Consider the following 21,516-nt stretch of genomic DNA (forward strand, 5'->3'; position numbering starts at 1 on the left):
CAGTGTAGTGTGTTACAGAAAGTGTTCTCTGTGACTGTGGTCCCAACTGCCTTCAGATCATTAACAAGCTCCACGTTTTGGACTATGTGTGTTTTTTTTGTTGTTTTAGTATAATAACAACAAATAAAGATTTATGATAGGATAGAACTTAAATAGGAAGTTACAATGATGATTATACTAAACAGTGGCGATGTGGTGGGAATAATAAGCTTATACTTCTTCCTACTCCTTTATTCTCTCCCTTGTTTTTGTTGTCATGCTATTTAAATTGTTTTACTTTCATTTACAGCCTAAACCCTAATGATAGGCATTAAGTATTTATACCAAGACCCTAACATAATATAGGCGTACACAATCTACACTCAAGACATAAAGGATATGTTTCAGTTTATGCAACAAAAACGCAGATACAGGAAGTACAACAAACTCTTTTATTGTCCATGTAGTGAACCGTGTTGGAATCTGGCCATTTGTATAGATGTGGTCAGGGTGAAACTATTACTTACACTGTGGTGGCACTGTTGTGCATTCTTTTTCTCATGTGTGAAAATGTGGGGAAAACAATCTTCATTTAATTGCTTTTTCATGACATGGCTGTAATGTTTTCTTTCCACACGAGGGCATAATAAAAAATCTTGAAAATTTACAAAGTTGATTTCTTTTTATGTTGTTGATATATATAAAAAATTACAGCTTAAAGCAAACAAGTCATTGCATTTGATTTGAATACTGAGGAGCATAGCTGTGCATTAACTGTTGTGTTTAATAATTTGATTTTTGTAAGTACTCATTTAACTGTTCGTGTTTAACTTCAAACCCGTTTGTTTTGATTCTGATGTTTGTGAATGTGTAACAAGGCTTCTGTTTCATTATATGACTCCTTTAGATAACTGGCTTCTGCTCATTGTTCTTGTTCAGGCACATAAAGAATATGGTAAAGCCAGGAACTGTGCAGTGCATTGGAGGGTCAGGAAGAACTCCATTCCTTAAAACATAATTTAACTACTGTTTGCTTTTAATAAGAGTCCGATCTTAGCTATATTTTTCCAGTTTATTTATGTATTTACTAAATTTGACAAACTTGTTTAACTCTTTTCCTCTTTTGGTTTACTGTCATGTGACCCATCTTTCTCAAATTCTGCAGACTTGCCCCTTCTGATGCTGACATTGCTTTTTTCGTTGTTTGTTTTTTACCAGCTTCTCAAATTTTACTTGCGTGTGGCTGATGTCAAAGTCTGTTTGTGTGAGAACAACTGTAGTGAAAAACTAAAAAAATATATAGTCCCAACTCAGTGTGAATTCTGATTATATTTGTGGCTCCCTAATGACTTCATCACTGGTTGCAGTGAGTAGTCAGACTTTGGTCTGTTGTAGCCGTTGCCACCCCTGGCCACCCATGGGCTCCGCCCCTGATGGTGAAGCATCCATTTATGCTGTGTTTCTTGCCTCTTTGGAATGAATCTCTTTGTTTCACACACACTAAAAATAACACAAAACTTATTCTTATACAAACCATTACCACTTAGCTGCCAGTAATTTTTAGTTCTTGTTTTAATCAACAAATTCCCTGAAATTCACATGTTTTGTATTTACAAGTCTGTCAACCCTTCAGTGATTTCAAGCATATACATTTCTGAATAAAAAACAAATAAAAAAAAACCTGTGAGATAGTCCCTCTGTGGTATGTTAAAGCCACCACCTTTGTCCCTGCTGTCTTTCACTGCATCTGCTCATTCAGCCATTTTCTCAGCGTCTCCAGGTTCCTCTGAACCCAGCGGACATTTTTCAGTACATTGTCCAGGGCAATCTGAGTAGCTCTCAGCTGAGAAGCCTGTTCTTTGATGGACTCAAAGAATGACTGCACCTGGGGGCAAAAACACAACTATTTAAGTGAAAACAGACAAAAAAGTTCAAAGAAATCTACTCGTTCAATTATAACTGCAACAAGGCTAGCACATATTAGTTATTTGACCTCTCAGAATATCAATATATCTAAACTTCTTTGTGGAATATAAACCATGTTATTTACCTCAGTGAGTTCTTCTGGAGAGGAAAACTGACTTGTGGTGCCAATGATGATGTTTCTAATGCAAAATGAGCCCAGCTGGAACCTGGAGACCAGAAAGACAACAGACAAGAAGGTCAAGACAAATATATCTGAATATCCAGACTGTGGTGCTTGTATGATATGGTACTTTTAAACACTACAACGCAAATCTAGATCACAAGGCCAGTTTGAGGGGGGGAAAAGATTTCACTGAATATGCTATAGTTAAAAATAGCATTAAAAACTGCATTTATATGGCACGCTTTTAGGACAGTCTCTGTTATACTGACTTCTGAACTAGTGTGTCCCAGTTCTTTTTCACAAAGTCCCATGCAAGGTAATGTCCTTTCGGATTTCTGGCTACCATCAGTATGAGAGTGGACAGATCCTGGGATCGAATCACCTTTCCCTCCAAACCCAGCTCCAGCAGGCTGTAACAAAAACACAAACATGAACACAAAGACTACTAACTAAAATTCAATTTCAGCTTACCATACACTTCAATAAGTAGGCTCAGACTTTGAGGTTACTAATCCATACATGCCTCCATATTTACCACAAGGTGGCAGCATTTCTGCTATATTTTCCAACAACAGCATGAAGACAAAATACCCTTCAAGTTTGCTGGTGTCTTTGCTGCTGGCCAAAGCATACAGGATCTTGTGCTTTTGTGCCTCAGAGAGGGAAATCTTGTATGTGTGTAAGAGCGAGGCCCAGCCGTGGTCATCCTGAGCTCCAACTGAATACACAGTCTCTGCCACATCAGTGGGCAGGCTGAAGTAAACACAAACACAGATGTGCATATTAGGGATATGGTGACATATCAGATTATATGAGCTCTCTTAGCACAGGAAAGAGCAGTTGTTTATGTGAATCATATATGTGGTTGCTGACTGTGAATGAGTGTTGAAGTGTAGTTTAGATATACTTGAGGGTTCCGTTGGACTGGAGCCAGTCGCTGAAGTGCTGACGTGCCCGCTTCACACAGGGAGGGTCATCCAGGTGACAAGCCAGTGACAGGACCTCAGTCCTAAGACGGCGCTCTGATACAGTGCCGCTGTCACTCCACGTCTGCTGGTCGATGATGGCACGGAAAAATCGCAAGATGTATGCCTGTAGAAACACAGGACAACAGAAACAACAACTCACATTAAACTAATGCCATAATGACATAAAAAAATCAAACTGTGTCCTGCGTTCTTACCCCCAGGTTATGTGTTAAAACTGACTCATCTCTTTTCTCAACCAGATGGTAAAAAGCTTCTAGATATCCCAGTCCTTGGAGGAGAGGCACTGTGTGCGTTTCCAGTAGCAGATAACCGATTAAGTCTAAGGCTTTATTGAGCGGCAGATGACCAGCGCTTTAGAAGAAATAATTATAAAGAGAAGATTATTGTTTTCTATTTTACTTTTAGTAATCAAAGCTGTTTTCTTATACAGAAACCTCTTGCTAGCTCACGTAAACCACAAACAGTTACACACACAAACATATACTTACGTGACCAACTGAAAGGCGTTGTGTATCAAATGAGTTCTGTCTTTGTAGCTCAGAGCAGTGTGGTTTTCACTCAGCAGTTTAGTCATCACATCCCAGCCACCATCCTCATAATGAACCATGTAATAGCCCGTCATATCAGAGTTTACCTTAACCCAGCTGGCTTCCTCTCCTATATGTATACTATCTGAATAAAACATATACAGTAAAAGTTGGAACAAAGACCAAGATAATGGCAAAGAAAAGCTTTATTCAATTTTATATTCCCCTCTTACCTGTAGGTGATGTCATCAGGTGTCTGTGGATGGTGCTGGAACTGTCTGTCTTATATGTCAGAGGAATATGCCAAAGGAAACTATACAAAAAAGAAATTTATACTCACAAAAGATACAAATCCTTCATCTTAAACAGAAGTCATGGTAGTAATACATAGAGGAGTTACATGTAGAGTAACATAACAATGTGTTAAATAGTAGAAAATTTTAGAAAGGCATGTGCGTATTTACCCCTTCTGTAAAGTGGACCACTGAGGGTCAGAGGGCAGCACTGTCTTCAGGAATCTGTCCTGTCTAAGCAGCAGACGAGCCCCCTTCCTCGTCACAGTTACCAGAGGGATACCTTTCTGCAGAGTCCACGTGTTCATCATGGCTGTTAGGTTCAAATGTTCCCCAGCAAACAGGTACTGTAGGAGACAGTCCACTGAAATTAACATGCAACCACAATCTTATAAACTATGTGACATTTATATGAGGTAAGCAGCGAAGACGACCCAGTGAGTTTATTTTTAAATGTTTGCTCACTGCATTTTTGGAGGCCTGGCTACTGCTGTAACAGTGTTTCCCTGAGATGAAGTCCTCCTCTGAGCAGGTCTGAAAAACAGAATGAAAGGGATGATTTTATGCTGTCTTTGAATTTTTCTACAATCAGCTGATTTAAATTTGTGTGCAGGATGAGGAACATTTTGGAGTAGGTCTACGGCTTTTGAGCGAGGAGAAATTGACATTACTTTTATTTTTATTCAAAGAAAGGACAAGAGTGCAATGGTGAAATATCAACTGCGTCCAAGACAGAAAGAACTGCTTTATAGTGCTAACAGACCTTCGGCTCTTTGGAACCCAGAGCGATGTTAAAACCGAATGCATGCTGACCCCAGTCCAGCAGCCAGAGCCGGAACTTCCACAGGTAACAAAAACAGTAATGAACAGAAAGGCTTGTAACATTGTAACCTCTGTTGCTACTTGTACCGGTAAATGTCGCTACAGTAAATTCATCTTGGCATTCGCTTTATGAACTCTTTCGGATGGTTTTCAGCTTTGCTTTGGGTTGTCGTTTTTTGTGTTCATTCAGGAAAACTAAAAGAAAGCTCTTGTGTGTATACTCATTAGGATAGGGATTTGTCTTGGTGTGTGGGACTGTAGCCTAAGAATTATATTGCTAACCAGTAATTATGTGACAATGCATTTCAGGTAATTTTACAGAGAAACATGAAAATAATGTAATGTAACGAGTAGTGTAACAAATTACTTTCTTCTGTGAGTAATTAAATAAAGTAACAAAGTAACAAGCAATGTTTATTAAATTACTTTTTTGAGTGACAATCCCAACACGGGTTATAATACACTACAGTCATGGTTCTTGTTATATATATATATGGGTTTTGTTGTCTCAGTAGGTGCTCAGTCATCCAACGCTTGATAGTCTTTAAGATGAAAGCAATTAGACTTAATTTTCACAAACAGTTGCCTTTATTTCAACTGCTTAAGACTGCGGGTTTTGTTGTCCCTGATCTTGTTCCAGACTCTGTGTGAGTGTTCATGTTTAGTTAGTTTTAATGTTTCATTAGTTATTAGCCTTCTTGGTTAACAACTGTTTTATTCTGGAAGTTTCACATTTTCTGGATTTACTTCCTATTATTTTTCTGCCATGCCAGACTGTTTCGCCCTATTTAGTTGTGTTTAATATCATCACCTGTCAGATTGTTTGTCCTTAATTTTTCTACCTCTTGTTTCTGGTCTTTCTTGAACTGCTTTTTGATTCCTACCTTGTTTTTTTTTCTAGCGAATTAGACTTTCTGTATCTCAGCTTTTTTTGTTTATTTTGCCTTCCTTGTAAATTTGGGACCTCTCTCTAGCATATCCTGACATGTATTTCATTTAAATTTTGGATGTGATTGTTATAATGGGATTTTAAATTTGCTTGACATTGATAATCCATTACAGTGTACACTGTGATTGCTTTTTTTGTCTCTTGTTATTTTTGCCTGGAAAGGCAATGCATTCTTTTTTTTTCAGTCAGTCTGCACTCATTACAGCTTTACCAGGCACAGACAAAACACTGACTGCAGTAAAACAGATTTAATGTTCATTTTGTTTATTACTTTAGCTACTCTAAGCAACTTTAAAGTCTGGGCTAATCGATTTTTGCACCATGAAATAGAAAACCTTAGCTGTTTGGAACGAAAACAAATAACAACAGATCTATAACACTGCTGTTACCAGAAGTTTAAAATGCTTATTTGTAAAACCTACATTTTTATGGGCTACATTAAAAAAAAACTAAAGACTATCATCTGATGGAGTCCCAGCTGTTACAGAAACCATTATAAGGGTAGTGTATTATTAGTCAACAAAAATCTGAGACAGAGTCACGTACTCTGGGTCCCAGTATTCCCTCCTCTCCTCTACTTCATCCTGCCTCTTCTCAGCGATTATGGTTAAGACTACAAATCTTTTTATACTGAAACCTTTAAGCTTGTCTCTGCAACTAGAAAAAAAAATCCTTTTATATATTGAAATTCTGGATTCTCATCCCAAAATTTCAAGTCAGTAACCCAAAGTTTAAAGTTATTTTCTCAATTCAATTTGGAGTTACTTTCTTAAAAGTTACTGTTTGTATGTCAAGTGTTGTGTTAACATAACATAACTGTGGATCTGTCACGATCTGCTCTTTCATGATAACGTCAAGATGACAAACTATCATAAAAAGGTGAGTATTTCAGAAATAAAAGGACAAGCAGAAGCTTTCAATGAATATTTGTTCTATCTACCTGTAATCAAACTCTTATGTCGCCTTTTTAGTTTCATGATCTACTAAAATAGTTTGGACCACATATGGGGAAAAAAGCCAAATAATGTAAAATATATCTCTGTCAGGCTGCGTGTTACTTTGACCATCTCTCATAATTTACACAAAAGAAAACGGTGCCTTTTGACACAGTTAGCGTAATTTGGGTTCTTACGTTGGCCAGACTGTCCCACAGATCCTGATTGTGTGCATTTTTGTAGCTGTACTTGCGGAGGTATCGCACAATCCCTCTCTGAAACACTTCATCTGTCAGAAAGTGTCGCAGCATGTGCAGGACACAAGCGCCCTGGTAAGAAAGAGAGAAAAGGTCGGGACAAGTCCTGGAGGCTCAAAGGAGTGTTTACATCAAGAAAATGGAAAAAAAAGGTTTTGAAAAGATTTTCTGTCAAAGAAACATTTTGAAACATGCAAAGACAAAGACATACTTTGTCATAAGAGACTGTGTCAAACATCTCTTTGATCTGAGTGGGGTTCTCTGCTGGGCTAGATATTGGCCGAGAGGAGTTCAATGAATCGTGACCCACAGCTGCAAAGCAGGTGTGCAGCAGATATTCCTCCTGCAAGAGTGAGCACACAATATGAATATTAATCTTCTTTCTCAGGTTTAATATTAATCTGTCAATCAATGATTAAAGCACATACCACTTTGAGGTCCGGGTAAGTGGCTTCCACAGAAATGTACTCCATGTATCTGGCAAATCCTTCATTCAGCCAGATATCGTTCCACCACTCCATGGTCACCAGGTTGCCAAACCACTGCCAGCAAGAATTATAATTTTGACTCTTTCTGTAATAAAGTGATTGCCTGACAGCATTTAAACCTACATGTCATTACTGTATGCATACACTGTCATACTCCCACCTGATGGGCGAGCTCATGGCCAATGACCATTGTAACCCAGAGTTTATCAGAAACAGAGGATGTGAGGGGGTCGTAGAGAAGACTGGTCTCTCTGTAGGTGGTCAGACCCCAGTTTTCCATAGCACCAGACTGGAAGTCTGGAATGGCTATCAGATCTGAAAGAAGAGCACATGGATCAGGATACTTATAGTTTATATTTCTGGCTTTGTTCTCAAAGCAAAAAATAATAATAATAATTACCTTGTTTGGGTAAAGGATAGCGAATGTTGAAAAACTCCTCATAGAAGTCTAGCATTTTAACAGCAACCTCCAGGGCATAGTGGGTTTGTTGCCACTTCTCTGGGGCTGCATAGATGGAAACCTGCAGTGAAAACACAAGAAACAGGCACTTAGACTGAGAAAGTAAGGAAGAAATGAAGGCATTTCATACGAGACATTATCATGTAGACCACACCTGCACCCCAGAGGATGTTGTTCCAGTGACAGACTTAAAGTCACAAATGACAAACGCCACGAGGTAAGTACTCATCTGTACACTTGGAGCAAACTGGTCCTCAAGCAAGTCACCGCTGACTTCAACTGTTTTGATCTGAAAACCACAAAAACTCAAATGAAGTGCTTTTGTTTTGTTTTGTTTTCATTTGAACATTTGTGACAACTGGCACATATGCAACACTTACTACTGGCATGTTGGACAGAGAAATGTACTCGGGACGTCTCCTAATTCGTACAGAGAAATTGGCTTTGAAGCTTGGCTCATCGAAACAAGGGAATGCCATTCGAGCACTCGTAGGCTCAAAATGAGTTGAAGCCAAGGTTCTAAGAATAGATATTATCAGATTTTTAGAAAAGACACTTGTAGGTATGTGTAAGATAGCTTACAGTCCATGCTGTGGAATAGTACACCTGGTCTCACCTGGTCTCTCCTGTACTGGTTCTGTAGGTGCTCTTATAGAAGCCATAGAAACCTTCTGCAAGTTCTGCTCCAAACTCGATATACAGGAAATACTTCTGCCCACTGCTGAGCACTCTGGGAGAAAAAATGCCTATCTGCTCATGGGAAGGGTTATGAAGAACTGGGAGGACCTGGAACAGAAGGAGATTGATGGGTCTGATGTAGGCCACAATGACAAAAGAGCTGATGTGCATTCACAACTACCTGTTCTGATAGATGAGTGAGGTTCTGGTCTAATATGGTGGCTTTGGAGATCTGAAGACCCTTGCTGTGTAATACGACCCAGTTTGTATTGTTCTGCACATCAATCTGAATCTGCACTGAGCCAGTGAAACTTAGACTTGTGAGGTTGGGGTGCAGGAGGAGGTGATAGTGAAGAGGAATGATGTACCTGAGATAAATTAAGACATTGACAAATATCCATCAGCTTTCTTGTTATTGATTGATTTATTTTAATACAATATTTAAAAGCGAGTGCAGAACTTACTTTGGTAGGCGAAGGCGACTCCAGGGGAAGGACAGGTTATCGATACTCAGAGATGGTTCCCCTGCAGGATGAGCAGGAGGGCTTGAAACCTGTTGTGAACTCTCTGTGGGCTGAGACCCAACCAGAGACGCGCTAAAGAGGGACAGCACCAACAGCCTGGCAGAGACCATTGCAGACTAAATGAATTTCTACAACCTATTAGAAAGATGCCAAACTCTGACGTGACAGGCTGACAGATAGTGTTAATATCACTCTATCATATCCTGAACACAGGGAAAAAAATAAGAGGGAGCTGAAGTGACTGTCAGATGATGATATTGAGGAAGCAAAAGCAAGAACAGCAAGCTCTTGGGACTTCTTTCCTTAAACCTGAAAGACACAAATGAAAGATCATGACCAGATGAGTCTCTGGGACGAACCCTTTATTCTTCTTCTTATCTGTAGAGGTCTAAGAAAGTCCTCCTTCCAAATATGGCAAATGGTTTCAAAGGTGCATGCTGTAAAATTTGGACAAACTTTAATTGATGAATTCTGTGGTTTTTACCTATTTCTACTACCAAAAAAAGATTTTTCAACACTGCAGGACTTAAAGTGACTTCACTTGGAACCCCTGGTCTGATGTTAATTTCTCTTCCTCGCACAGCGAAGCAGCAATTAGAGAAAGGGCTTACAGTAATGGTGTTATACTGAACCACGCTGCTGGATGTTAGGCTACAACATGTCTCGTCCTGAAAGAGAATCCAACATGTGACAAAAAAGCCACATGACTTTCCATGTGGACAAAACAAAATAAGGACACAGCTATAACTGTAAGGTGACAACAGCTGCAGGAGCTGCAGTTCAAATCGGGTTACCGAGACATTAGTTGTGCTGTACCATAGTGAAAAGGTAAGGCTGCTTGCTGCAACCTCTGAGCTCACCAGAAATGCACCAGACGGTGGAAGAGCGTTTAAATGTTGGAGTGTGCTAAAAAAGCCCCGTCTAAAGTCTGCTTCAGATGTAAAGTTTTAAAGAAATGTCAAAATGCGTTACCTCAGTCATTTTAGCTTCATCATGCTTCCTTTAAGGCCCTGCTGTAACTTTCACTTTCCCTTTTAAGTTTCCACCCACTAGTGATGACACAAAACTCTTTGTGTGCGTGTGTGCATGCATATGTGTGTGTGTGTGTGTGTGTGTGTGTGTGTGTGTGTGTGTGTGTGTGTGTGTGTGTGTGTGTGTGTGTGTGTGTGTGCAGGTGTAACCTACAAGAGTTTTGTCTAATGTTCTGGGTTTGGTGATATTATCAGTTTCTCACCTCAGATCTAACAGCTGCGAGCAGGTGTGTCTCTCCAGTTACTGCAGCTACTCTCTGCTGCTGTCCAAAATACTCTGTCCCGTTCTCTGTCCTGTCCTCTGTTTTGTCCTCCGTTTTGTCCTCTGTTTTGTCCTTTCTCTGTAAATGCAGATAGTGCTTTACATATCCAAAGCTCACACAGTCCTCCTGTCTCTTTCTCTCTGTCCCTGTGTCTGTGTGTGCATGTGTTTGGGTTTTGTGCAGGCATTTGGGTGGGGGCAAAGGGGTTCCATTGTTAGTATAAGGTCACAACAATGAGACATGTGAGTCCCCCACAATGCAATGCTCCTGCCAAAGCCAAATGGCATGCCCCCATTTAGCACACACATACACAAGCCACACAAACACATACACTAACGCACAGAACGATCAGTAATCACAAAAGTCACTCTAACTGAAGCTGACATGACTGAGCCATCCAGGGGTCTCTTCTACCTTCCTATCATCTATTTGTGGACAGGTAAGAAGTTTAAATATATTTTAAAATATATCTTTTGAATCAATATGAAAGAATAATTAGTCTTAAATGATCACATGAATCATAAATGTCCACAACACTGACTTTAAAGAAGGATTTCTAGGAGTTTGGTTTTAAGAGCTCTCCTCTGTAACTGTTGCAAGTCAATAAAAGTTAGTTTAATTATTCACACAGAAAATAGCAGGTAGGAAATATCCTTCATCTCTGGTGGCATACATTAATTTTAGCTCCTGGAGTTACTACATCAAATTCAGAAATACATGTAGTACATATAAACATATCACCACTTTGATTATAAAACATATATGTGTGATAAGAGCTCAGCAACGAGAATAATTCATCACTGCAAAGATTCGCACACAACTTACCTCTGTTTTTGATTTTTTTTTTTATTTGATCTTCTGTGCTCCACCTGAATCAGGAGGGGTAGAGGGCGATGTGCTGGCTTCACTGGCACCTCCAGTTCACCTGTCAGGGGAGAGGCTTGGTTGGACCCTGCTGGTGTGCATTGTGAATGACTTCAGGAGAGGGCACTTGGAGGTCAGCTGGAGCTCAGCGTCAGAGGGTCACATGCCCACCACGCCATACAGCATCGCTTTAACCAGGAAGCACAATGTCCCCAATGTGGTGGCTGTTATCACTGTGACAACCAGAGACTGGCCATCATACAGTTGCTCAGTAAGTCGCAAGAGACACTCAAAAAGCAAGAGGAGACGCCGCATCACCTCATCAGGTAAAGATGAGTTCATGTGACCATATCTGTAAATTTGGAGCTGGAATTTCACATTTTATCTTTTCAGATCATCAAGACAAACTGTGCCATGAAGAAGAAAAAATTAAAGGTAATTTGTTGTTGCTCAAAAATGAAAAAAAAAAAAAAATCAATAAATTGACACACGAGGATATCTTATACTGGTCTGCATGGTTTTCTCTCAGGCATTGATGTGTGGACAAACACAGTGGTTATCCTGGTTATGAGGCTGCTTCTCATGAAGATCCTCGCCTTTGACACTCTGATGACCATTTATGTTGTTATTAAGTGGTAAGTACCATCATGCAGTACACAGATGTACCTTTGCATGTCATTGATTATTATACGTATGTAAATCTTCATGTATTTCTATGAGTGTAATTCATTTGATTTTATTTAATTATGTAAGTCTGAACGGAGTATTTGACTTTTCAGATCGATGGAAATGGGTTTCTCATGCAACATATGACCTTGACAAGGAAACTAACCTAGAGAGGATAACTGTTTCTGGTCTGAAGTCTTCATAGAGGAGTTTTCTTCACTGGAAGATAATGAGTATGTTCCCACTCGTGGTTGATTTTAAGGACATGGTTTGACGGATTAAACGGGAAATGATCCATTGCCAGGATGACAGGAGTATGCTGTAACGCTTAAAGACGCGCCTTTTTCAGCCTTTTCACAGAGACATCCAGGTGTCGCTGCCTTTGGCAGTTGAAAACAGATCGTGTTTGTGAGGCCAAACCTGTTATCTGATCAAAAGCTAACCACAGACAGATGGCTTAATGCTTCTGTGGGAAGGTGTGTGTGTACAGTCTCGCTCTTATTTAACTCTAAACTCCTGTGGGTGAATTTCAGCTCAAAGTTTGTTCATTTTTTTTTTGTTTGTTTGTTTACTCATTAATACTGTTTTACTTTATTAGTATATTCATTTTTCTTTTTATATTCCTGTGAATGTAAAATTAATAGACAGTAAAATCGAACTGTGTTGACTTTCATGTTTGTTCGCTTTTTTAAATAAAACACTCACACAGTTTATTTCCTTTTTTTTCCTTTTTTTGAGAGCCTTGAGTAACACACTGACATATCAACAGATTACCACTAGGTGGCAGTACAATCACATCTGACATTTTTTAAATTATTATTTAACAGCAAGAATATGGAGCTTAACTTCCTCTACGGGGCACTACGTTCATAAATAAGTTAAGTATTTCAACATTGATCAGTCACTCTTCACTCACACATGTTGTAAGAGACCACAATGCCAAAAAAACAACAAAAAAAACTGAGATGAACCAATATCGTCAAACAAATTTGGCGTAATTACAGAGAATGTTACATGTTCAAAAGGCTCACAGGCTTTTTTTAAAGGTAGAAACTTCTACCAGGTATCAAATTCTTAAAACACAACGCTGATGCAGAAAACACAGCCTAGCGTGATAAGGTTTCTTCAGTAATTTGCACTGCTTTCTCTCCAGTATTTTACATGTATCCCAACAAGGAGCAGCTTGTCAGTTCCAACAAAACCAATCTACAGTAGTAAGTTTAAAAACTAGGGAGAAAAAGAATCCGAGAGGGTGGAGGGTGCTGGTTTGGTGTTGAGTTTTGATTTTCGCTGCACAAGAAACAAAAAAAAATAAAATCTGTCTTTGGCTCAAATGATACGAATAATAAAAAAAAGTAGACCGAGTAAAAAACACGAGCCTGTAAAGTCACAGCGTCTTAGCAAAAAGGCGGGACTTCTTCTAATGCAAATCAGCTGAAATGAAAACACTTTGACACATTAAAAGAAAAACACTGAAGCACCCACAAACACACAGACTCACACAAGCAGTCAAAGTCAGGCATGAGAAAAACAAAGTAGTACTGATGGCATTCGCTGTGACGAGTTTCAAAATACATTCAACAGAACAGCTCACATTACTTAAAATAAAATGCTGAAGCAAATCAGCTAGTACTTGTTGCACTTAAAAATAAATGACATCTCCTATTGTTCTACTTACTTTTACTGTGAAAGGATCCAAAACCAAATCACAGAGCTCCAAAGTTTGAGCTAGTTTTAATGGAGGACATGAAGTGAAAGAAAACAAAAAAACACTGATGTGGATTTGTGGAAAAAATTAAAATAAAGTGCATTTGTTAAAACAAACCTCCTCATCTGAGGTATTCAAAAAAAATCACATCAAATGGCACAAAAACAAACTTGACTCCATTACACAGTGCACTGAAGACAAAATGAACTATTTACAGTCAATTTAAACACACAGAGACATTTGTGTCATTGTCAGGTGCGTTCTATCCAAAGTTGAAGACAGATTGTAGAAGCCGTCGTGACGTCTTGTTTATTTTATTTTGCATTTTTTACCTCCAGAGAGCTGATTCTCTTATAGTTAGTGACACCAGCATGTCCTGCGTCCACTGGGAGGTCTTTCACCTTTAAAGAAAATTAAAGTCCTAATAACTGCTCAGGCTGCTGGTTCCTCACTGCAAGAAACAGGTGCCAGTGTTAAGTATCAGTGCTCAGCAAAAAACTTCCAAACCATTTATTTGTAGTGCACACACATACCCAGACCTACACACATGCAGGCGCACACAAAGACTCCCGCTATTACATCAACACAGTGCTCAGAAAACATGGCAGGAGCAGGGCAAGCCGTTTGAAATTTTGAGAATCAAAGTGTAAAGAGGAGGTGGCAAAACTACGGGGGTAGATCCTCCAGCTGTCCCGGTGTGGATGGAGACTCTCCATATCCTTCTGCGCACTGTATGCTGCCACTGTGAAGTTAGCATCCCCGGTGGTCAGGAGGTCAAACACACAGGAGTGGAAGTAAATGTCCTCTACCTCCAGTTGCTCCCTGCACCGCTCCCTCGCCCCCTCCACACCAGAGACCTGCGTGGAGCCGTAGGCGGATGTTTGTGTCTGTGAGGAGTAGCTTGGCCGACGTAGCTGCTGAAGCTGCAGGCCAAGCGCAGGAGGGGAGACGGGCAGGGGAAGATGCCCCGCCTGGTCGATGCGCTCTGCGCTGGGGCAGCCGTTCAGGCAGAGCTGCAGGTCCTGGGTGGCATCGTAGGCCTGAGCCAGCTCCTCTGGGATCCGCACCGCCAGGGTCAAGTAGCGCCCCAGTTGGCGAACAATTACAGTCACGCCGATGTAGCCAGCGTGCAGCTCCACGTGGCGCCCTGGGCTGCGCTCGGAGATCCACAGAGCCCGGACCTTCCTGCTTGCTCCGTCTGCACCAGCAGAATTGTGCATGGGGTCGCCACTGCTCACGGTTCCATCATCAAAGGCAGCCGGAAGGTTGTCCGTGACGGCCTGGTAGACCCTCTGGTCCGTACAGCCCTCGTAGGGTTTGAAGATGATGGTGATCTATAAAGCAGCAGAGCATCAGGTAACTTAGAGGAACACTTCAAATGTGTTCAGTTTACAGTTATTGAGACATTTCATTAATTTCATTTTACATGATAGAAACAATTGTAATCAAAAAGATGAATAGAGCAAGTAAATTGAAAGTAAATTAATCACCAACTAATTTAATAATTTCCTAATGAATTTCAGTGGTTTTTGGACCCTGTCAATGAAATATCTTTAGCAAGCAGACTGCTAGTTGAACAAAACAGAAAATATGAATATAGCTGCACTTTGGTTGATCAGGAAGACAGAAAATCCTAATAAATCATAAAATAATAATAAGCTGCAATTCCAACTATCTGGTTAGTTTAAACCTTTTAAACAAATGTTTGATACATTTCCCTTTTTTGTGTTGTAACTGAGCATCCTGGGGTTCCTAAAATAAAAAGAGTCAATTTATTCAGTTTAGTTCATTTTATGCACTAAACTGTTAATAATTGAATCAAGAAAAAAAAATCTCATGACAAGCAGAAGAAATTTCCATCTGTCTGTTTTTCACAAATATCAACACTCACCCACTGCACAGGTCACCAACTCTCATCAGGCTACATTTGAGAAATGACTTAATGACTTTTTAACAAGTTGTAATTTGACACAGCTATGCAAACATGCTTACACATGCACGCACACGAACACACAGGCTGGCAGAAACACACACACACACACACACACACACACACACACACACACACACACACACACACACACACACACACACATAGGGATCCAGTGGTGAGTGGAAGCTGGAAGTGGTAGATGCAGGGTGTGGTGTGAGCATTACGGTTAGCACTAGCATCATAGTTCCGGTGAATGGCTGCTTTGTTCATATGACAGCCGTGAGGAATGAGACCTGGCAGGCCATTAAGCCTGGAGGGCCGTTAATGTGTGTGAAAGAGTGTGTATGTGTGCGTGTCTGTGTCCTTAATAATCGTGACTAATAACTTGCCCCACCTCTGACACAAGGTCAAACCTACAGCTCCAAAGTGTAGCAGCTGTACTATTTGCTTAATGTGTGTGTGTTTCTGCGAGTGTGTGCGTGACTAAGTGTATGCACGGGTGTGTATGTCCTTTAATAATTAAAGCTATCGACTGTGCTAGAAAGTGCAGATGATCGCGGGGAAACAACATTGCTTCTTTAACACCACAAAGATCACCTTGTGTGGTTCGTCATCCATTTAGTGGTGTGTGCCTGCGTGTGTGCTTGTGAGTGAGCGTCTTCTGCACTGTGTCCTCTAAGACACACAGTGCCGTAAGCAGAGCGCAAGGAGTGCCACTCGTGAACTTATGAGACACACGCACAAGTGCTTGCAGACACACACATAAGTAAACAGTGGGTCCTTTCACACATCTCATTTCATGTTATTAAAGGTCAGGCTGTACGCAGACATTAACCAAGTTAGGTTTCTAACACTGCTTCAGTCACAAGAGTTAAGAGTCACAAGATTGAGGCTGTTTGCCTTACACCTGTGAGTCTATGGGAGCGAGAAACACTCAGCATGAGAGTCAAGGAGAGCATGTTTTCCAGTTTGACTTTGATAAGATTTCTTATTCTGACATGCATAAAAGTAGCTTGGACGTCATTATGGAAACCCAAACAAGAGATATATAACTAGACTGTTAACCCTGCTTGCACTTGTAAGAGTGTTTCAGCTTCAAAAATGGAAAAATAAGAGCCCAAAAGCCAGTTTCCGGTTCCTTACCTTATTGGTTGCTGTTGCACTGGAGCCAGGAACCACAGGAACATTAGTGACCTGCACTGAAAGGTAGTCGTTATCAATAAGAGGCCATGCTCCCTCCACTTTACAAGTCTGGAAGCTGTCCTTGAATGTCCTCAGGTGGGGGTCACCAAAGAGCCCACAAAACAGGTACTCAGCCCGAGAGTGGCTGTGGCTGTGAGTGTGTGAGTGTGAGTGAGCGTGTGCATGGGATTGCGTGTGGGCGTGCTGAGTGCGGCTGTGATAGTTGCATGGCTCAAAGGGAATCTCAGGGTGTGTGGGAGAAGTGGGGCCGTCTCTGGAGCAGTTTCTCTGGCTCATTAGGTCTGAGATGCCCAGAACAGCCGAGTGGAAGACCAGGTTTCCACGGCAGGCCTTTGCTGTCCTCTGAGTGCAGGCCGAGTACGCACGCAAAGCCTTGCAAAATTCAGTGTGAAAGCCATCCACCGCAGGGTTCAGGTGGGAGGTCAGGGAGACAAAGTCGGTGGTGCACTTCTGGATACGACACTGAGGTGTGGCCACCTGGCACTGACCTGAAGAGGACACACAGATAGAGTCTGGAATACTAATATATAATACACACATGTCTGATAATTTAGGCATGAACTAGACACAGTTATGTCTCAGTGGAAGTGAAAGGGTTGTGAAATCACACAAGACTACCAAGGTTACGTGTGAAGAAAGCTTTGATTTTAAGCACGCAGTGATATGAGTCTTTTTACAGTCTAATAAAAACCTAATAAAACTAGAAAAAGAACCAGCTGTTGATTGAAAGTCTGAATCAATCATCAGTGCCGCTCTGTGAGCGTAATAAACCTGAAGTGTAATAAACCAAAGAGCAACCGGAGAGAGGGAAGACGAAGCATGTTTTACCACAAGCAGTGAGATAAAAGTGCCCATACAGCCAAGGAGCACACAGCATATAGAGCATTATAGACAAAGGGAACAGGGCAAAGCAGCTGTGCTGTGAATACAAACACAACACAGTGACTTTTTGAAGCTAATAATCTTCGTCAGCAAGGTGCTGAATAATTGTGTTAGTGATCCTGGGTGGCTTCTGCAGAGGAAAAACATAATCAAAAATGCACCTCGTGTAGCCATCAGAAACAGATTTCCCTGATGTTTTATCTTTTTCTGCGTTTCTAAATGTAACGAGGGTCAAAGTCGCCTTTTATATCATAGATCATCGGAGAGAGAGAGAGAAAGATAGAGCGAGAAAGAGATTAGAGACCAGACCTAATGCATTAGTCACAACGTGCTCCAATTAGATTAGGCCAGAGAGAGAGAGGCTCTGCAGTGTATGAGCAGCTACACACACACACACACACACACACACACACACACACACACACACACACACACACACACACACACACACACACACACACACACACACACACACACAGCAATAGCTATCTTAGAAAGAATGCTGCTTGTACTTCCGTTAACCACACACAGTCGGTGATCTTTAGATGATGGTCTCTTAATGGCCAAGAAAAGGCCGAAAGTGCAAGAGTTTTTACAGAAACGATCACTCAAACGTTACTCCATCACTTAACCAGCTGGCAGCACACGTCCGCTATTCTCTGTCGATTTATCTGATTTTAGAGCATGAAGGAGTGTGATGCCACCAAATGGGGGCAGTAATGCTCTGAATTTTGCTATTCGGGGTGCAGGTACGGACCCTCACTCACACTGCGCTTTAGAATCTTTCTCCTAACTGTTAAATACTGACACCAACCCACAGACACACACACACACAGGCTGCCTCCTATGCCAACCACCGCTGCACAGACAGGTCTGAGTACTGAGGACACATTGTGTCTTTGACTGGTGCACCAACAGCCTCCTTCTTTCCCTCCAATCTAGCCTGCAGTACCCAAATGCGACTCCCAATCTAATCAGAGCAGTTTGTTCTCTTTCAGAAGTTATCAGGATCATGAGCTGCTGCACAAAAAGCACTTATTCACTAATATTTTCTCCGAAGGATAACTTAGCGAGAAACAAGCTGACCCTCTGACTGCAGGGCTCTGGCATTAAACCATCGATCTGCAAAACCTTACTGACGGAAAGCTTCTGTTGAAGTTTACACCACTGTGTCGCTCCCATGCTGACCCTGCACTCTGACCTCTCGGAAATAAAAACTAGGATTTCCATATGATGCTTAATAACGTCTGTAATATTTACACGTTACATGTTAAAGCACAATTTTCTTATTTGCTTCTGAAAACATTCATGTGATCTCCTTTGTAAACAGTTTCTCTAAATTAGCATATTTTTTGCCAAGTGAAGCCGAGGTGATGAATACTGCGGTGGCTGGCAAATACTATTAAGAGGAGAATACACAACTCCTCGTGTGTTTAAAATTGCCTTCAACATTGCTCCTTATCCTCTGTCTTCCTCGCATTCAATATAATCCCACAGGACTCAAATCTTCTTCTCTCTCATATCTTCAGTTTTCTCTCTTTTTTTTCCTTTGTAGCCTCATTCCCTGGCCAGCCTCACCTCCTTACTGCCTCTCTTCCTGAGGCACCTTCTCTACCATCAGACAGAGGTCATAAGATCAACCAGCTGAATCTCAATGGCTCGGTTTAGCATTTTTATTTTTTTTTTGCCTCCCAATCTCGCTGCCTTCAACTCCTTTGATCTCTGGAGATCAGGAAAGGATCTACTGGGATCATTTCTCAACCAAGGGAATAGCTCCAGAAGTGCTTATTGATCACCTTGTTGTGTGCACTCTCTCACACGCTGAGCTCAAATCACACAAACACCCTTTCCATAGCTTTAAGCTGCAAAGCTTTACAGGAGCTCACTCTCTCTGTCGTCGGCCAGACACTGTGAACAATAGTCAACAATTCAGACCCTCCTTCCTCCCTGCCTAAACAGACACATGGGGCTTACAACAAAGAAATGTATCTAAATACCCCAAAACATGTACAAGTTTTAACAAATAAAACATTCTGTTTGGCTGGACAAACTAAAAAAAGAACAAACAAAAAAACACATTCTTTCCAGGTGACGCACGTGCAACATAGGTGCCAAGAGGGTCTTTAATGTGAAGTGGGTCTCTCTCTGTGTTCCCATTTTGTCCGACTGCCTGCGCTGTGTTAAACTAATTACTGGAGGTGTGACTGCTCTACAGACAGCCGACCCCCTGCACAGACAAAAACACTCAGACTCAGCCAGATTTGATTTTTTTTTTTTTTTTTTTTGCTGCCTTTTTGCACCAAATGTAAAATGCTTCTGTATCTTTACGAGACAGAAAACCAGACCAGCAAACAGTTTCACAAAAAAGTAAAGAGCTCTGCAAAGCCACAGAAAACAGAAGTATGTCAAAACTGTCACATTTGAGTTTAGTGTCAGAAATCCTTGCAGACACCTTGTTAACGTCCAGTTAACAGGCTCTTCATTTATTAAATTCATTGGGGGTTTTTTTGTTGTTGTTTTTCTAACAAGCCTTGGATGATTGTAGGGGTTTTAAAAGATAAATATCCACAAATATAAAGAGAAATATGTTGGACATTCAAGAATATGTTCTTAAATTAGATTATCTGATCCTATTTCTTACAATAGACATTATTAATCAGCATCAGCTCAACATTACATGTTTATTTAGGTTTGGCCAGATTTAAATCACAGCACAACTTCCTTTTACATTTTATGATGTGCAGCGGTGGAATAGATTGTTTTGTTTTGTTTGTTTGTTTTTTCTGTAAACGAGTGCACTAAAAGAATTGGTTTATATGGACAAGAGGAGAGGTAGCTCGCTCCTGCCTTCTCTCCCCCTCCTCCATGAGCCATTAAGAGGCAGACAGGAGAATGACGGCCCAGGAGAGAGGAGAAACTCGATCCGTGCTCAGACTGCTGCACTGCCGCTTTAGAGAGAGCCATTGTCAGGCAGCACTGGGCCCAACACAAGGATCAACCGCACAGTGATTACAAATGCTTAATAACTAACAAAGTGTTTCAATCACCATCAAGTGATGGCGACTGAAAAGAAATGTTGTTACTATGGTTATAGCTGATGGAGTCCGCAGTAATTAGTTCATCACTGAATATGAAAGTAGATAAATTACAGATCAGTTGCTACTGTGACCCAAAGAGATTCTGGGTGTTGCAGTGTTGCAAGTGTGATTAGTTACCTATGTGAGCACCGCAGCACAGAGCGATGATCAGCAGTAGAAGCGGCCGGAAGCGGCGCACCATAGACGGGGAGGTGAGGCGCTCAGCCCCGCGGCAACAGCATCCGGCTCTCCCCATCCCCGTCCATGCAGGGCCAGGAGGGGAGAGTGGACAGACCTCCAGAGGGCGAGGACGGGTGGTGTCCAGGCCTTCTCACTACTTCTTCTGCCCCTTCTTCTTCACTCTTCTCTCCTTCCTCTCCTCCACGGGTGCGCAGGGGCATTAAAACACAGCTGCTCCGCGGAATGCAGGGCGGAGGGGGAGGTGGAAAGGCACAGAGAGGAAAGAAAATACAAAGTACAACCAGAAGTCACTTCGTCGACACTTTTACTTTTTTCTCTCCTTTACAAATCCAAACCCCACGTGATTAGAGTGCGCTCCCGCTGCAAGCCGGACTTTTGCCTTGATTATGATCACTCTCCTCTCTCGTCCAGAACACGCACAATCATATCCCTCCCTCCCTCACCGGCCAGGCGGAGGTTTCTCCTGCTCTCCTCCCATTTCACTTTCTCCTCCTCCTCCTCTCCCACCCCAGCAAATCAATAGAGAATCAACCAAACCCTGCTGGCGGAAAACCCGCCTATACCACATTGAGAGAGAGAGAGAGAGAGAGAGAGAGAGAGAGAGAGAGAGAGAGAGAGAGAGTATATAAAATAGGACAAAAACAAATAAATAAAAATCTGATAAAAGTTATGAAGTCTAGGTAAAGCAGCACTGTATA

General features: G+C 41.3%; 3 protein-coding genes across 5 annotated transcripts; 1 reads left to right on the forward strand and 2 right to left on the reverse strand.

Annotated features, from left to right (window-relative positions):
- Positions 1-448: 448 nt before the first annotated feature.
- Positions 449-11,202, reverse strand: erap2 (endoplasmic reticulum aminopeptidase 2). 3 transcript variants are annotated; one of them, XM_085425376.1, is made up of 22 exons: positions 11,110-11,202; positions 10,225-10,362; positions 8,931-9,299; positions 8,648-8,834; positions 8,405-8,574; positions 8,169-8,307; positions 7,943-8,077; positions 7,729-7,849; positions 7,489-7,643; positions 7,269-7,382; positions 7,052-7,183; positions 6,781-6,912; positions 4,343-4,411; positions 4,049-4,224; positions 3,818-3,897; positions 3,546-3,729; positions 3,252-3,408; positions 2,976-3,160; positions 2,660-2,821; positions 2,338-2,478; positions 2,030-2,111; positions 449-1,864 (listed from the first exon to the last, which is right to left on the reverse strand). In XM_085425376.1, exons 3-22 carry the CDS (start codon positions 9,098-9,100, stop codon positions 1,718-1,720), a joined length of 2,838 nt encoding a protein of 945 aa, XP_085281502.1. In that variant the 5' UTR covers positions 9,101-9,299; positions 10,225-10,362; positions 11,110-11,202; the 3' UTR covers positions 449-1,717. The 3 variants fall into 3 exon arrangements, with proteins under 3 accessions (XP_085281502.1, XP_085281501.1, XP_085281503.1); XM_085425375.1 differs by lacking the exon at positions 11,110-11,202 and having other exon boundaries at positions 10,225-10,456; XM_085425377.1 differs by lacking the exons at positions 10,225-10,362; positions 11,110-11,202 and adding an exon at positions 9,963-10,012.
- LOC146657359 (uncharacterized) lies at positions 10,601-12,453 on the forward strand. Its single transcript, XM_085425380.1, has 5 exons — positions 10,601-10,723; positions 11,163-11,474; positions 11,542-11,583; positions 11,678-11,783; positions 11,928-12,453. Coding segments are annotated over exons 1-5 (516 nt in total). The 5' UTR covers positions 10,601-10,668; the 3' UTR covers positions 11,929-12,453.
- Positions 12,454-12,558: 105 nt separating this feature from the next.
- Positions 12,559-21,288, reverse strand: rgmb (repulsive guidance molecule BMP co-receptor b). Its single transcript, XM_085425379.1, has 3 exons — positions 20,756-21,288; positions 16,599-17,146; positions 12,559-14,856 (listed from the first exon to the last, which is right to left on the reverse strand). Exons 1-3 carry the CDS (start codon positions 20,871-20,873, stop codon positions 14,098-14,100), a joined length of 1,425 nt encoding a protein of 474 aa, XP_085281505.1. The 5' UTR covers positions 20,874-21,288; the 3' UTR covers positions 12,559-14,097.
- Positions 21,289-21,516: the final 228 nt, after the last annotated feature.

Source organism: Rhamphochromis longiceps, linkage group LG12, assembly GCF_057381845.1.
Source record: "Rhamphochromis longiceps isolate RC_006_pf linkage group LG12, R_longiceps_female_GT1.1, whole genome shotgun sequence".
Lineage (NCBI taxonomy): Eukaryota > Metazoa > Chordata > Actinopteri > Cichliformes > Cichlidae > Rhamphochromis > Rhamphochromis longiceps.